This window comes from Chlamydotis macqueenii, chromosome 17, assembly GCF_036417535.1.
Source record: "Chlamydotis macqueenii isolate bChlMac1 chromosome 17, bChlMac1.mat, whole genome shotgun sequence".
Classification (NCBI taxonomy): Eukaryota; Metazoa; Chordata; class Aves; order Otidiformes; family Otididae; genus Chlamydotis; species Chlamydotis macqueenii.
In genome coordinates, this window is record NC_141572.1 from 11,332,584 (window position 1) to 11,350,322 (window position 17,739).

Here is a 17,739-nt window from a genome sequence, read left to right on the forward strand (position 1 = left end):
AGAAAGGACTCAGCTTTTGAATTAACAAAATATAGTGGTACTTTTCTGAACAGAAAGAAAATAAATTAGTGGTTGTCAAGAATACTAATTATTAACCAGGCAGAGTGTTTAAATGTCTTATTGCCAAGTTCTACCTCTTATTACCAAGTTCCACAGGGGCAGGTAAGCAGATCTGAGGGGAAGGGAAGGAAAGGAAGCAAAGCTACAGGAATCTAGGGGACAGGTAAACCCCAAATGGATATTACTGGTCAGAAGACTCCTGCAAGGTTTACTTGCAAAAAGGGGAACTGAAAAACAGGGACTTGTATACTGTTTGACGAAACAGGAGCAAATAAGAAAAAAATACTTCCAGAATAGGCCCTGGCAGACAATAGTAAATTATATTAAGTACACACTTCAAACTACTTTAGGAGGTCAAGCACCTCAAGATTATACAATAGCACAATATCAAGGATCTGTATTTCGTCTTTTTCAGATGTTGCTGTTAGTTTTTTAATTATCGCCAACTTTACTGATGTAATAAAGCTAGAGTTACCTAGATGATGATAGAATATATAAATACACATAAATCTACCATTAAAAATTCTGATCTTCCAGATAATTAAAAATAACCAGTGCACTGCTTTTAAAAAGTATGAGAAGTAGCTGTTGCGGATATTCAGGTCAGTAATATTTACTGTACAAATCAAAGAAAAATAGATTTAGACAAATGAGAACTTACATGACCTTTGAACTAGCTCAGGTGCCAGTAGCAGTCTGGATACAGCAACACATAACAGCTAACTTTCCCTGCTTCTGTAACATACCATTACAGAAGTATGTATGGAACCAATAAATACAGATATATACTAACTGTTGGGAGACAGAAAAAAGAACAAACCTCAACATAAGTTTGGTGACTAAACTTAAATAAGCTAAAATAGAGAGAGCATTCTTCAAGAACAAATACTGCTTCTGTTTGAAGCAGGCAAATATGAAATAAAGTCACAGGGATCTTCATGTGTAAAAGTGATTTGGTCGTTAGCACTTAAGAAAAAAAGTTTAGAAGTTACAGCTGACAGAAGCAAATACAAGTCTCTGCATTGGTATAAAAAGTAATGTTCTTTACAACTTTTTAGTTCCTGAGTAGAATTGTGTTACAATTGCTCTACCAAGTAAATAACTAAATATACCTTTGGAAACTCCATTTTAACACTGGTGAGCAGTATCTCCTTCTAGACGGTCGTGAGCGTTTGTTAGTTTTTTGTTTGGTTGGTTTTGTTGTTGGGTGTTTTTTTGCAGGGGGTTTTGTTTGGTTTTTTGGTTGTTCTTTTCAGCATACTGGTGTTTTTTGTTTTGTTTTAGCACGTGAGGCAACTTCTCATTAAACTCTCTATTAAATATGTTTTAACCCATCAGTGATGTGTTAGGTAACTCAATCTCCACTCTGAACAAAAGACAGGACAGCTTATGTAGAGATAACATCCCCGAAGCAGCATTTTATTTTATTCACTTAATTTCAAAACATTTAATTTAGAAGTCTGGCATCTCAGTCATCCATCTTAACATGGGCTAATATTGACATAGAGTTGTCAGAATACACAGACAACTAAACAGCCAAAGAGTTTACAAAAAATAAATTCATGATTCTTCAAAACAACTGCAAAAGGTTACAAGTATCAAAACTCTTAGGTAGATGCACTGCATTAAAAGAAACTGTGCACATTAAGTTAGAGGCAAAAAAATAAATTGCTACTGAAACCTCACATTTCAAACAATTTATTGTAAACTGATGAACAGGGTTGTCATTTCACATCAGCTTAACTGTTCTCATTGACTGAAAAGAATTTGGAGTGGCTAATTTACTTTGCATGCACAAAATGTACTGCTTAACAGAACTGTCAGCTCATTTCAAAAGGAAAAAAAATTAACTAGAATCTAATTATCTTCAATCACTTTCCATTATCCTTTCCCATATTTTAGAATCAACAGGCAAAGTAAAAATGCCTCATTATGCATCTTTCTGCACTGCTTAAGTGCAACTAAGATAAATAGGGCCAATAAACCAATCAATCCATCAATGCCCATGAAGACTCATCTGAAACTGCTTCTTGATAAAGTGGACAGCAGATCTGAACAGCTGTACGATACAGATATGCTTAGCACTAGATATTTAGTGTGACTGTGGCAAGGAAATATTGGTGATGATGGGGATGGTGAAGTGATGAAAGAGGGATCGGAGGAAAGCTCTTTAATTATTGCCCTCTCCTGCTTCTTCATCTTGCTGATCACTCGTCCACAGAGTGAGGTTATCTCGAAGTAACTGCATGATGAGAGTGGAGTCCTTGTAGGAATCCTCATTTAGTGTGTCCAGCTCTGCTATGGCATCATCAAAGGCTTGTTTGGCTAAAAGGCAGGCTTGCTCAGGAGCATTCTGGATTTCATAGTAGAACACCGAGAAATTGAGTGCCAGCCCAAGCCTAATTGGGTGAGTGGGCTGCATGTGCTCTTTGCTGATTTCAAAAGCCTCTTTATAGGCAGCTTCTGAAGCTTCCACAACACTGTTCTTCTTCTCTCCAGCAGCAACTTCTGCCAAATAGCGGTAGTAATCCCCCTTCATTTTCAGATAAAAGACCTTGCTCTCATACTGAAAGTCATTGCAGTTCTTGATCAAGTATTTATCTAGGAGAGCCAAAACATCATTGCAGACTGTCTCAAGCTCCTTTTCTATCTTCTCCCTATAGGCTTTAACCTTCTCCAGCTTCTTCTCATTCCCATCTGCCATAGTCTTCTGCTCTATGCTGCTGATGACACGCCAGGAGGATCGTCTAGCTCCAACTACATTCTTGTAGGCTACAGACAGCAGGTTCCTGTCCTCGTTTGAGAGAGGCTCATTCAGCTCAGTTACCTGAAAATACAAACACAGATCAAATTTAAAGGGTTTGCCTTACAAAAGAGTGTGCAGACTTCCTTCAATACTTCCATCATGAAATACAAGATTCAAAGTTCCTTCTAGATCCCCAAATTCCTTCTAGACAGGAGTCAATTTGTAACACTGAAAGTTTAAAAACTGTTTCTGCAGTCAAAATGTGAAAAAAAGAAAACCGCACAGTTCTGTTGTAATAGAACAGGTATTTAGAAGCCACTGCATTCACTGAATAAAAGTGAGTCAGGCTTGTGTAATGCAGAAGCACTCACAGAAGGAAGGCTCAGTTTTTTTAGGAAGTCTTTGCTATAAGTATGCAGATTACACACTTAGCAATTAATTTAAATGTACCTAGAATACCAGTTTTATGGATCTGGAACACAGCACAGACACTGGAAACTGGTGCAGTTCTTGCATTTCTTTCCCCTGCTGCTTTCTTTCATTCAACAACAGAGATGGAAGCACTGCAGTCATGATTAAGCTCTGCATAGTACAAATGGAATTAGTGTTTTGTAGTATCTTTCAGTCACTTAGTTGCAATTATACAACGTAATACAGAAGTTATCCTGATTTCTGCTAGCTGGTGGCTGCAGACTAATTTCAGGGATAGAACATGAAGGAAACTGCATAGAAATAGAACAGGAAATCAAGAAAAAAGCCACAATCAACTCCGAATTCCCACTACAAAAAGCTGAGATAGAGGAAGGAAAATACTTATAATACTGTATTTAGGCCTATTTCACTTGCTGTGTTAATTTAGGGAATAAAAATTATCAGACTTATAGTCACCTGAAGTTGTTCTACTTTTGCAAATTTACAAACATGAAATTAAACTCACAGAAATTAGGATGAAAAATGTAACTACTACTTTAATTATACTGCATTAACTGCATTAAGAAGTCACTAAAATTCTAAGGATATGTACTTTGGTGTGAAAGTAAACTTGTCCTTGCTCAGACACTGCTAATATCATTAAATATTTATTTTTAAATGTGCATATTTACACTGCTTGACAGGCATCAGAATGTTTGCAAATACTTACATACTACAAATAATTAAATAACAAATATTTACACTATTCTGAGACTGCTGGTATAGCTAGTGAACCATCCAATAAACATGCATCTTTCCAAGTCTAAAAAATAATGTATACGAATTACAGCTGTCACAGTAAAAGAGAGCTTACTTTCAAATTTAGCTTTTGTTCTTGAAATATTCTAAATCAATTAGTTTTATCTCCAAAATGACTTCTTCCCACAGCTCAGGAACCCAAACTCCCCAAAAATACTGCTCTGCCTGGTCTAGTACAATTAGAGATCATCTACAGAGGGTGAAATGTACAGGGAACAACTCTAATGACATCTTCATAATCTTCTTCACAGCTTCCACTCAACATCCTCCCAACAATCCCTCCCTCAATGATCTCTACTACTATTACAATCTTCTCTAGTAAAGATATTAACTCCCTCAAGATGTAAAGGCTCAGCTAAGAGCTTTTTATTCCGTACAGTCTATTAGGTCAGCACTTGCTTTTACAAAAATAAAACAAAAAATCCACCAAAGATTAATAGTCACTTGGCAATTCCTGCACTGCTGGAGGACTTAGCTTGAAAATTCATTGCAAGTTCTCAAACACAGTGGTTGATCTAAAGGAGTCAGTAATCTTTTGCTAAAACTTAAAATATCATTTAACCACACAAATAAATCCCTTCCCCACACTCTCTTCATTATCTCTATAGCACTTAAAAAAAAAAAAAAAAAAGGAAGAAAAAATTATGATCTGCTAATATACTTCTGAGCTATATTACACACAAAAATAATAACTGAGTATGGAAAAGCATACAAGATACAAAAAATAACTGAGGATGAGACTTAGTGGGACAGGACAATAGAAACAGAAATATCACCTCTTGGCTTTGCAGTCCAAACTCCGTAAGAGGAGAAATTAAAGCTACAAGAGGAGTGCAACCACAACTATCCTAATTCTTCACCTGATACATCATCATCTCCTTATTTCACCTCATGCTCCACTTACCGTCTCTGTTCTTTACCCTCATCTGCTACCTTTATGCTCACCCCTTTCTCTCTGCTTCAAATAAATATCCTGCTAAATGCTGATATTTAAGTATTCAATAACTAAAAAAAGATATGCAGTCATCCTAAACCTAGAGACAGATGTCTTCTGTGTATTCAAAACTCAAAAATGGCGTTTTACAGTATATGACTAATGTCCTAGGAACCATAAAAAAAAAATTTGAGTAGTAAACTCTGAATTTTTACTATGCTGTATACCTGGTGTATTTACTTAAGGGCAGAGAAATTAATCAGCTTTCAAATTTCATCCAGTTTGTCACAATAGACAACATACAATCTTACAGGAATACCACTAGCCTTCAAAGAGTATTCCAGATTTTGGAGAATCAGCAACTACCATCAAGTCAAGTCCATCTCAGAACAACTGGGGTTTTGGTTGCCCTTTGTCAAACATACTGCCTTTCCAAATGCAAGCCCTAACAGTCAGATGGCAAAGCATTACTATTCCACAATAAAACTATACAAAGCTAGCATACAGTACAATTAGCTTCAAAAAAAGTCAGTACACTGAAGATCGTGACCTAAAGTTAAACTGACAAAGGGTTTGAAAGCAACTTATTTTCCTTTGTTTCTTCAAGTCTTCTACATTTCTAGTTAGAAGAAAACAGGATATTCATATTTAATCTGGTTTTAAAATTACCAAAGTGAGATTTTAGCACTTTTATCAAAGGAATTAAATCTTGCAATGCAAAAATAAAGCTTTTAGGTTTTTCTCAAGCCATTGATAATGGCTTGAAGAAGTCATTTGTGAGCAGCTGCCATAACAGATACAACATATCATAGCCAGAAGACTACATAGAGTACTGCCACAAGCCTTGAACCATAAAGCAAATTACTTTTTCAGATAAGGCACAGTTAAAAATATCAATGCCATGCCATTCCTGGGCATAATTTATATCCCCCGGTAGGTTCTGTTAATGTAGAAACTTATAACCACTTTCAAAGAAAGCAGCATCTGATGTGGAGCACAGGAACTCAGCGTAACAAACCAGTTACTTCACAACAGTTATTCTTCTGTGCCAGAAATTTCCAATGCTTGGAGCAAAGCTCATTCCTTTCTAGTGTCACCTTTCAACATGCTTCAGGATGTCAGTGTCATTTCCCTCCCCCTAATTTTTATTTCATTATTCCTGAACTATTTCCTTCTCATTTCAAAGCTGGTGATTTCTGAGAGGGAAACGGCAAATAATTCCCCATTCTAGCTAAAAAAAATGCTGATACTCTATATAGAGATATCAAAAAAACACATCTACCTACCTGCTGTAACTGCTATATTACAAGAAACTAGACTCAAATGAAAGCATGTGAGCTTTATGGAGCTATCTACTGTTTTATCTATTTCCGATATGTTAGCAAAGTAGACAAAACCAGACATGTTTCTCTTCACATGTGGGGATCATGTAGAGAAAAAGAAAACTTGAAATGCTGAAGGAAATTTATTTGTTCCTATCTTCCATTCTACCTACAGCCTTTCCACAACACAAAAAGATCCTGGACTGCAATAATTTACTTTTACATTTTAGATGTAAACAGACTTTCTTATAATGGCTGTTAGGAAAAACAGAAGCACTTAAAAGATGAAAAGCCATTTCTGGTATGACTTCAAAGTAGTATTTACTTACTCAGATGTTACTCTATACTCTTATCCAAACACATATCTCTCTCACATCTAAGTTTGGGGTTATTTTCAGTCCTGAGCCAGATGATGCATTTGAACACACAGGCTATGATCTGCTAGCAGGGTTCATTCAGACTGACAGTCCGCTTTTTGTAACAAGAATGCAGTCTAAATCATTTATTTCTAAAATACTTACAGGTGTCTCCTCTGCTTTATGCCCACAAAGTCCTTTCAGTTTTCTGGGAAAAAAAAAAGGGAGTATATAAAAGGAATCCTGACTATAACCCTGGAATACCTAACTATACATGCTGATGAGCGTGGCAGTACTGTATCAGCTCAGAAATTACTTCCATGTGCATGATCCCACATAGACCATACCAAGCTGAGTTACTTTCACATGGAAAATGCACCAAAGTGAAGAGTCCACAACGGACAGCAGATCTATGATTCACTGTCGGATTACCTAATAGAACTTGACCCAGGTCAACTGAACGTATGTGATTATACTCCTGTTTTGTTAGCCAGAGCATTTAAGTCACAGCTAGAGCCACTTCTTCACAAACTGCTGCAAAAATTATTCTACTTGAGCCAGTATAGTCAGATCTAATTATTAAAACTCTCCTGATACAAAGTTCATAATTCTTTAACAAATAGAAACCAGACAAATTTAAACCAGATCAGTTTCTTGCATCATGTGGCTTCAGTGTCTTACAGCAAGCATTGGAAGGTCTATAGCTAGGTTTACTGTGTAAAACTATGGTAAAGAAGTAATCTCACAGCAAGGGAGGATATTGTTTACATTAAAGGCATCATCATGTACACCGATAAAGCCTACAAATTAAACTAGAAGCTCAAGCTATTTTACTTAAAAAGCTTTAGATCATTCCAAGACTTAAATTTATTTCACGCTGAGTAGTATTTCACACACAACTAGTTTTAAAATTATATATCTCGCATAACTCAGATTCATCTTACCAATTGTTAAGTGTAAATTACTCTCTACCTGCTATGTAGCAATACTAGAAAAGCAACATGATTAATAGAGGTCCTGAGCACCACATATTAGGATTAATACTGTCTAAAACGCTAAGAGTTTACACAGCTAAAACGTTGTAACTATTTCTGGAATGATCTAAAATCAAAGGTACTCCACGCTGTATTCTCAATATGCTACAGTATTTGTCCCATCAAGTGAGAATATGTAACACTTATATTAAAAGTATATCTTTCCCCAGTGTGTTGGGGCGTAATTTTTTTACCTACCGTGTAGGGTTAGGTCAAACAGTTGGAATCTCGGAGCAGCATTTAATGCAATGAGAATGCCATACCCCCTGGAATAATGCCTTTTAATAGAGGCACATGTGATTGTATTTTCTGTTACAATAACTTTGGCTAGAAAAAAGTAAACGAAACTCATAAATTTATAACAGCAAACTAAGTGAAGTTTTATTTTCCTCTCCTGTCTACACATTATAAGCCAAAATACTAGAATCTTCCAAGAAAAAGAAGTTTAGCAGCAATAAAAAAAATTTGTATTATTGAGCAGTAGTTTCATTATTTAAGCTACAACTGCTACTTCATCTGGCTTTTCTTTAAAAGAAGGAACTGACAGGACTGAAAAATAAGCATTTCTCCAGCTTTATACTGACAGCTGAAATGGCAGTCTAGTCCTACTTTTTCCTCCTTCCGTGGCGGTCTCAAAAATCATAAAAGTATGCTTTTGCTAAAACAGTCTTTGTTACTTTGTTTCAGGAGTAACTATAGGGCTATTGGCCACAGTGTGTATTGTAAAAGTGTGGTGATAAATATCCTAAACTGAAATATACCATTGTGACTTGTATTTACACTTTAATATAGCATCTTTTAAAATCATCGGATTTGTTACGTTCAGAGATTTTTCAAAAATTTTATAGAAGAAACTTTTCAAATCAAGATTTCCTGCATTGAGAATAGATATCTGAGTTAGAACACTGATTTCCTGTTGAAGGAAGTCTAATGTCTCTGGAGTGCAATGTGATGATTTTAATGTTATTCTATATGGTTAAAAAGTTCTCTTAATAGCTGTTATTTACAATCACTGAAATAGAAGGAAATATTATCCATGTGAGAACAGACAGCCCACATAACTAAATTTCATAGGAGCTTACGTTCAGACCCACAATATCAGCTTAAAGTGCTGAAGAACATTCTGGAAATTACCATGTTAGAGTGAACACCTGTGAAAGCCAAGTAACTAATAGATGCTACATTACAGGCATGCAACAGTATACAAACAGCTTAAAGAAGGAAACTGTTGCCTTTTAAAATCAGCTTGACTTTGTGTATTTTTAAAGTATCTATATAATGTAATGTTTCATAAATGCTCCAGACTCAGCTCACTTACAAAGTGTTCTCAATGTTCTCAAGCTTGCAGTTACAGAATCTCATTATTACACAACTTATTTGTGAGCAAAAGCAGCATTACAGATAAGAATACTGTGACTCGGGATGAATGAAAACTGCATAGTAATTAGGACAGTTTAAAGAGACAACTGGACATACACACTAGTTATATGTACTTTATTTATATATTTCCTGAAGCACAGGAACACAATTCTGTTTGTTTCACATATGTTCAGACAGCCACACATAAACTATAGTTCAGTGATATTTGCAAAAATAAAAAGCTATCTACTAACTACAGCTAGAAATACTAGCTAGAGCAGCAGTGGATTTTAGCGGTTTCTCCATTTCATCTTTTAGAATTAGCAACTGAGAGATTCAAGAGGCAAACACAGCTATTACTCTTACATTATATGTAGGACGAATCCCGGTGGTATCATTAAAATACACTATTTTAACGTCTAGTGCCTCTGATACTGAGATACCCAGAAGCATTGCTGCTTTAGAGTGGGACTGCTTATGGTATTTATTATGACACAGTAACAAAAGTGAATAAGAGTAGCAAAGTGTTTTTTTATTGCCCTCATTTACGGGACATGACATACATCACAGCCCTTGAAGGAGAATAAACAAATTGATTGTTACAGCAAAAATATGAACTCCATTTGGAGCTGCTCTTTCAAACTAAAATCATCACGTGTCTTTAAACAGCAGTATTCTCAAGGGAAACGATTCCTCTTGGGGCCTCTGGTGTTCACAAAGGACATATCAGCAAGAATAACCAAGTGTAATCAGATACAGCAAAGAAACTGCTAAGCATTTACTGGCATTAACATTACCCTTAAAATTTAGATTATAGGAACACTTTGTTTTTAAAAAAAGGGACTAGACATAATAAGTTTGATCATTCTGCAATTTTATTATTCATCAGTACAGACAGGTCAGTACAAACAATTTTCATTGCTTGGTTCTGAAAGGAGCTGAGTTGTAATTGTAACTTAGCGTTTAAACACATGTCAGTATTCAATTGTGTAAGGAACACACTGAGAATTTGTTACCCTACAAAGAAGAGGCAAAAAGGCAACATCAAGGCTTGGGAAACGCTCTCTGTGCACCGGGTAGCTTTCATACCCGGATGCAACTACTATACCATCTTTGAGTCAGAGCGCTCACGTTTGTGGGTGAGGCCTCTATTCGTGCCTTTTATCGCGAGGCAAAAGAAGCGTCTGGAAAAGGAAGGGGCTCCTCTTGCCGCGCGCGGTTTCCCCAGCCGCCCCCCGCCCCTAGCCGCAGCGGCTATCTCACCCGGCGGCACCCCCAACCGCTTGCGTGTCCCAGACTCCCCGAAAAGGGGAGACGCACCCCAAGGTGAAACCCAGCATCACCACCGAGGGGAGTGGGCGGTGCGCGGGGATGGCCCTCTCTTGAGCAGGGGTCGGGGAAAGAATCCACCGCGTTCCTGCCGCGACAGGGAGAGAGGCGGGCAGTATTCAAACTGCTGCACTGCGCGCCGGATTGGCGGGGTGGGGGAGAAAGGCGAGAGGAGGGCATGGGGGCAGCCACACCTCCCGGGCAGGGACAGACAAGGGAGCGGAAGGGCTACAAGGGAGTCCTTAACAGGGAATGAAGGAAATGAGGGAGAAAGAAAATGAATTTTAAAAGAAAACGGGGATCTAGGTCCAGTTTGGATCGGCTACCGCCTGTCTCGTCGCTCCCTGAGGCAGGTAGTAACGGGCACCGCCCCACACAGCGGCGAGGCGTCCCAGCGGGATGGTCTGGCTCTCGCTCCCGCCTTCCTTTCTTCACCGCGACGGGTGGGACCTGGCGGCTCACATCCTCCCTGGGACCCAACTCCGCCTCGGACCAGCCCAGACTTCCCCTCCCTCCCTCTCCCGCCACTACCCACCCTACACACTCCTCCCCGGGTATGACCCACAGCCGCCACGCTACCAGCCCCACTCACCGACTTCATGGCCGAGGCCATGTCGTCGTACCGCTCCGCCTGCTCAGCCAGGCGGGCTCGCTGCAGCAGCTGCTCCCGGTCCCCCATAGCCGCTTCCGTGGTGGCTGCTGGGCTGGGCACTCTGCGCCCCTCAGAGAGAGCGGAAGGGGACGGCGGGGATCTGCGCCTCGAAACGCGCGGGACGTGCGAGCAGGGAAGCTAAGCGGAGCCGCCGCCGCCTCGCGCTCTCGGCGACCGTTGGGCTCGCCTCAGCCGCCGCTCGCCCGCCGGCCGCGCGTGCCAGGCGACGGTTGGCGCCTCGCGCTCACGGACCACGGCAAGGCGGGCAGCCGCGCGCTCGCTGCGTCCCCGTCTGCGGCTCGCGCCTCTCCACCCGGCTCGGAGCCTCGCGCTGCTGCCGCCGCCTGCGCCTGCGCGCTAGGAAGGCAACGAGGGGGCGGAGTTGAGGAGACTGCAGGGGAGGGGAGGGGGCGCTGCTCCCCCGCGTTCTATTTCTAGGTGACGTCACTTGCTATAAATAGCTATCCCGGGGCGCCGGCGGGAGGAGGCGCATGCGCGCTGCGAGTGCTGCATTTTACTGCTGCAAAGGTGGAGGTGGGCGGTGGGCGAGGGCATTGCGGAGCTGGGCTGGGGCTGCTCGCCCGCCCGCGTCCTGCCGCACGGGCAGCGCCGGAGGTGAAAGGCCTCAGGACGGGCTCTGCGAGCGTCCGCCGCCTCGCCTGCCGTGCCCGCGCTCGGTGACGCGGCGCAAAGCTGCCACGGCGGAGCCCCGGCCGCGCCTCGCCCAGGGGAAGCTGCGGGGCGCTCGGGCGGTGCTCGGTGCGGGACAACGCACCGCGTCCACGTGTCCGACCCTGCCTCTGCGCCATTCCTGCTTTGTACTACCTCGGCCTTCCAGCGCCAGCTCTGCCCTGCAGTATGCACAGAGTTGTGCCTCATTCCAGAGAAATAAACAATGTCTGATATTCCAGCTGCTTCGAAACGTTCCTGGGTGGGGTGGCAGGCACAGGCCAGTTCTGTTCTGCCACCTTGCCTATGAGATGCAACTACATTCAATTTGTCTAGGGATTCTAACTTGTAATAGCCCAGCTCTTCTTTCATAAATTGAGAGTACCAGCCTTACATAAAAATCATCTCACAGGAGAAGTATTGCACAAATGACAAGAGCTGCTGGCATCTGCTGAAATGATAGGCACATTACTCATCTCTCACGATAAATGACAGATTAACTTTCTGTTCAACCCACAGCCAGCATTTAACCACCACTCTACGCACGAGATGCTGCTGTACGTCTGGGTGAAAGCTTTGCTCACCAGCAGACAGGTCAGCATCAGAGGCACTGACCACGAACACACCGGAGGCAGGGGACCAAGGCTGGTCTCACTCATGACATTATGCTCCCATTATCCCCAGTACTGTAGCAATTGAGTATATCCAGTCCATTGTGTCAGCCAAAGGTTTATAGCCTTAACTCTAACATTGCTGGCTTCTGTGCATCGCACCCTAACGTCATTTAAAATAAATGCTGCAGTTAGTTTTAAAAGGGACGAGATTAATATTGCTATTTTTTAAAAGGACATAAATAAATATTAGGACAAATAACAATAGATGGTAATAAAGCATGAAAGATAAAAAACCCATGTAGCAAGTTATGAACTGATTGCCAGAACATTCTGGAAACAGCTCTTTGCAGTACTGTAGAGCACGCAGCTGCACACACGTATCAGCAAGCTGCATGCCGATGTAAAAATGTAGATTTTCATGTATCTAACACTTACGCAAGAATAGTGAGAGATGGGCCAATGTGGAATGCCCAATACACTTCTCTGGTTTGGAAACTTCACAGTTATAACTTCTTACTAGAGATTATTCAGTCTGCAAAGTATTCCAACAGTTCTGAAAATTTGTAGGGTCTACCGAAAGCTTTGCAGTCTCGTACAGCAGTTTCAGACTCCCAAGGGAAACAGATTATGAAGTATTTTTAAAACCAGTTATTCACCCACTGAACCAGACAATCTGCATTAATCTGCCAAATATACGTGGATATAGCCACACACACACAAACATATTCTCACTAAATGCTTTTGGTTTTCGTCATTGAAGCTTCTGTATAATGGCTATTTCTCAGTCTAAAGCATCTCAAAAATTCTTAATCCACAAGGTGGTATGTCACCTCCTTGCTCTAAAACTACACATCTAAGTCCAACAGTTGCAAGGGAAATTGCTAAAATAAGGCAATCTTGTATGCAGCATTTCTACAGCCTGACTGTAACCCAGAGAAAGTGAAACGACTGCATTTCACACATATAAGGTCCGTGGGTGTGTACCTATATTCTCCTGTGCGCGCAGTGCCTAGTGCTCTGGATCTTCAGCCATAATAGTGGCTCCACGGATCTACAGAGGTACAAATAAAAACAAATTAGAGCTCATGCAGTGAGTTTTAATCTGCTACAATATTTATAAGCTGAGTTACAATGTCTTAAAACTAAAAATGGAAATTGACATGCCGGCAGACCTGTTACCAGAGTGCTGAATGGGGAGCAAAACACTACCTAACTCCTGGTTCCCCTCCCGAGCTCAGATGCCAGGCATCATACGCGGCGTTAGAGCTCCGCAATTCCCAGCAAAGCGCAGGCAGCAGCTCAGAAATACTGCTCTCATGAGGCAGGATTGCGAGTTGTTGGCAAAGTGACCACACCCAGCAAGAATTTGGAGACTGAGAAACTTACGGTACTGAAAATTGCACCATGACCTAAGGCAGTGGCTCTGCTCTACAGGCATATCTGATTATTGGACAGCACCAATGTTCCACAAATAGCTCCCTGCTGAAATGCCATTCCAGGTCACTGCTCGGCTCCGCACAGGGGCACTGGGGATGCCACTGCAGTCTCTGACGGCATCCCTGGGTGCTGATGTATGCTGAGGGGATAGAGCTACAAGATACACTGGGGAAGAGGAAATGCAAGGAAACCACCCCAAGCTGCTCCCAGCCTTTCCCCATGACAGAAAGCCTCCCCCTTTGGTTGTCCTGGTAGCAGTGAGGGAGCACACACCCTTCGCAGCACCTTCCTGAGATTTATGGAACTAAAGCGATGGTACTGCAAAGTCCCTGCCACTAACATCCTCCCCATCCCTGGGGCAATCGATCTTCCCTCTCTTCTCTGCAGCAAGGATATGTTTTATTTAGGGACTTCCTACATGATAAAAGTCTTGAGACAAGACACTGTAAAACAGAGAGAGAACAGAAGCAACTACCAGTTGATGAGGGAGGTTAACCAGCTCCCACATCTCAGAAAATGAAGCAGAGATGAGCATGGTAGAGATGGAGAGTTTGTGGGCTTCTGATCTTGTAAATACTGTGACTGGCACTTACATGGGGCGTGCTGTTCAGATGGTGCTGTAAGGACAGATTGTTTCACAGGCTTAGGACTATCTATAATTTTTATTGTTAGAATCCTGGTGGCACATCCCCCCAGTAAAGTGAGATAAGTGTGCACCAGGGAGGAAAGGTGTTGTAACCAATGACAAGATCAGAGCACGAGATAGGAGTGGGTGTAGCTGAAGTGTGATGATTCTTTCCCAAACCACAAGGGACTAATTTCAATGATATATTTCTAGCCAAACCATACACCACAGTTTAACAAGCAACAGAACCCTCTAGGCTGTCATAGTGTGTGTGAAAATATTCTACTATTTGTCATATTTCAAATTCATATTAATCTTGAATCATTCTCACAGAACCTCCCTCATAACTCAGAAGGTAAAACCTAGAACGAAGGGAGAAAGATTATATCGCCTGAGCGCTGCTCAGCAGCAGTAAGGCTCATGCCCTATGGTAAAGGACACTGTATATTCACCAACATGGGAACATCCTTAAAACAAAAGGGCAGTGATTTGTACAAAACCTGCGAAGCCTGTGCTCCCTCAAGGGAAAGGTTAGGTCTGTATACAGAAACCCATTTAGGATCACTGCAGTATATTTAATATCACTCAGCACTCACACACAGTTGCATGCTCAAAAGCCTGTGCAGACATGACTTGATAAATCCTCAGAACTCTCTGGTAAAATGTGCTATTTTCAAGTGCTTGCTCATTTCAGAGTCCAGTGAAGAATAAGCATTATGTCTGAATAAAAGATTATGGCAGTGTTTTCACTTGCCAGAATGATTCAGGGATATGCACAGGAGGCTGTGAAGCATGCTCAGTTGCAGGGGTTTCTTTAAGTGGCAAGAACACAGTAGCTAATTGAAAGCAGCTTTAACTCTTCATGAGCTGCTTCAGACCACAGCGTTTGCTAGTCCTGTCCAGACACAATAATGTGGTTTTATTCTCTATGTAATCAAAGGAAAGTAGTTAGAATTCACAAGCATAAACAGGAAAACATGAAAAAGCCTGCTTATCAGAAGCTGTCACCAGAGCACCACCTTGAAAAAAGGCTCTAAATGTAAAAGAAAAAAAAAAAAACACCAACCCATATTAAGTAAATACTAAAAGTAAAACAAACAAAAAACTCCCAAATCCTACTAAATCCCAGGGCTTTTCAGAGGTGCTGAGCATTTGCAGCCTGCAGATAAGATCAGAATTTAGATGTCCAGTATTTCTGGAACCACCCTGAAGACATCTCATGCTGAGCATACACAATTAAGGACTCAGCATCAGCAGCCACATTTAAAAAAATAAACCCACATCTGTCTTAGTAAGCAAATTTTTACTGCTCTTCAAACTTTACCAAAGTGGATTATCTTGACTTAGAACGGGTTTTAATCCCACTGAAAATGATTGATCTGAAACAATGACCTTTCACTGTAGAACATAACATGAAAGACTTTGGGAATAAGATTAACGAAGTGCAGAGATAAAACAAAATTCCTTTACCAACGTTTTCAAAAGTGGCCTCTTATTCTGGGTGCCCTACTCGAGCTGCTACGTAAGTGCTCATTTCCTCTGAAAATGAGGCCCCAAGCAAGTTGAGCCAGGCATCCAGAACAAGAGACTGCCTGAAAATATTGGCCTCAAAGCTGTGTCTCCTGACATTTGTCCTGAGTGGGCCGCTGATGTGCCCATTCAGTAACTGGGACAGCTAGCAGGAACTGTCAGTGGGACTGAAAGCAGGAAAAACTGCTCTCATGTCATTAATCCTCTCTAGCAGAGTAGTGGATTAGTTCAGAGAAGTTTTTCACTAGCAGCTGCCATGAATGTCCTCCATACGGCCACTTCTATACCACTCTTCTGACTTGGAACTACTGATAGGCAACAGCTCTCTGACCTTGTCAGTCTTAGGCCTGTCTGTCAAACTGCTAAGAGGAAAGCTGCCTCTAGCAGCAGTGCTGGAAAAGATGGATGCCTGCCTGTTGGGAGCGTGTCCCCCTCCTCTCAGGGACAGCCAAGTCATGGAACTTCTGAAAGTGCTCCTAGATTTCCATCCCCTTTCTGTGATCCATTAACACATATACGCGCTGTTATTTGGGCCCTTGTATGCATTTTAAGATAAAAATGGCTTTGTTTTTTTTTTTTTATCTAGGGCAAGCTCCTTCCTTTGATAGGCCATGCCACATTGAGGAGGAGGAACGACAACAGCAGGTACAGCACATTCAGCTCAGGGCAGGTCAGCCACGTGCTCAGAGCGCTTCTAAATACAGCTCCAAGGAAGAACAATATAAACACATCTAGAACTTGATACATATGGTAGGACAGGGAAACCAGAACATGATGGGGATGCAAATCACAGCCAGGAAATGAGAACAAAGTAAGACATAAACTGAACATTTCAAATGCTACCCCAATGTGAATACAATATAAATAACTCCACTACGCCATCCTTCAAAGACTAACTCCACTGAGCAGCACCAGCAGAGAAGGCCAAATGCTGAGCATCGCTGGCGCTGACCAGAGATTCACTTGATCGCTTCCTCTACCACATGGCTATGCATCCCATCTGTTCTAGCTCATGGATGGGGAAGCAGCAGCCTACCTCTGAACTCTGCTCAGCTACCTGTAACTCAGCGTGGTCAAGTCCTGTGAGATCATCTGTAGGCTCAGCTTCCAAGTTCTTGTCCAAATGCAATTAGCTCCTCAAAAGTGTTTTGTGCAGATTCAATATCCAGGTGGCATAGAGCAAAGATGCTAGCGGGCCAGAATATACTGTATTTCAACCACTTGACTTTGCATCTCTTAAAAAGAAGTACTCTTAATTTGCTGGATTTCACATATCAAGCTTTGAAACATCTAACATAAATTTCCAGAAAAGTAATAAATCGTTTCATCTGGGAAATGACCTAGAAAATTCAATTGTCCTCCAGAGAACAATTGTGCCAAATTTGGAAATAAAATTCATTAAGTGAAGTGTAAGGGGAAAAGCTTTAATTGTGTTTTAGCTGCAAAGCCTTTTTCAAATTTAAGTTTGGAAAAGAGACTTATCATTCTAGCACTCCTTAGGAATTCTGGTGAACTGTGTTTTTGAACTATTTAAAAAAAAAAAAAACTTAGAAGGCCTTGGGACACTGGTATTGTTAAGATAGTAGAACAAAGGTCAGTTCTCTCCAAAACCAAAATACCTGCATTCCCTAGTTGTTTTCTTAGAAAATAATCTATTTAATTTTGAAGGACAAGTATCTAAAAATTCTATAGAGATAGTGTTAATCTAATCTTTATCATCTTCCCTGGCAGGTAACAGCACTAAATATTTGAAAGATACTGAAATATGTCCCATTGTAAGCGACATCATTCCTCTTTACTCCAATACATCAATCTTCAAGAGCCGGGAAATGTAACCACCCT

The 17,739-nt window shown here is 41.2% G+C and overlaps 1 protein-coding gene across 1 annotated transcript; it reads right to left on the minus strand.

Annotated features, from left to right (window-relative positions):
• Window positions 1–2,086: 2,086 nt before the first annotated feature.
• On the minus strand, window positions 2,087–11,333 carry YWHAH (tyrosine 3-monooxygenase/tryptophan 5-monooxygenase activation protein eta). The gene is made up of 2 exons (XM_086761596.1): window positions 10,963–11,333; window positions 2,087–2,887 (listed from the first exon to the last, which is right to left on the minus strand). Exons 1-2 carry the CDS (start codon window positions 11,047–11,049, stop codon window positions 2,231–2,233), a joined length of 744 nt encoding a protein of 247 aa, XP_086617722.1. The 5' UTR covers window positions 11,050–11,333; the 3' UTR covers window positions 2,087–2,230.
• Window positions 11,334–17,739: the final 6,406 nt, after the last annotated feature.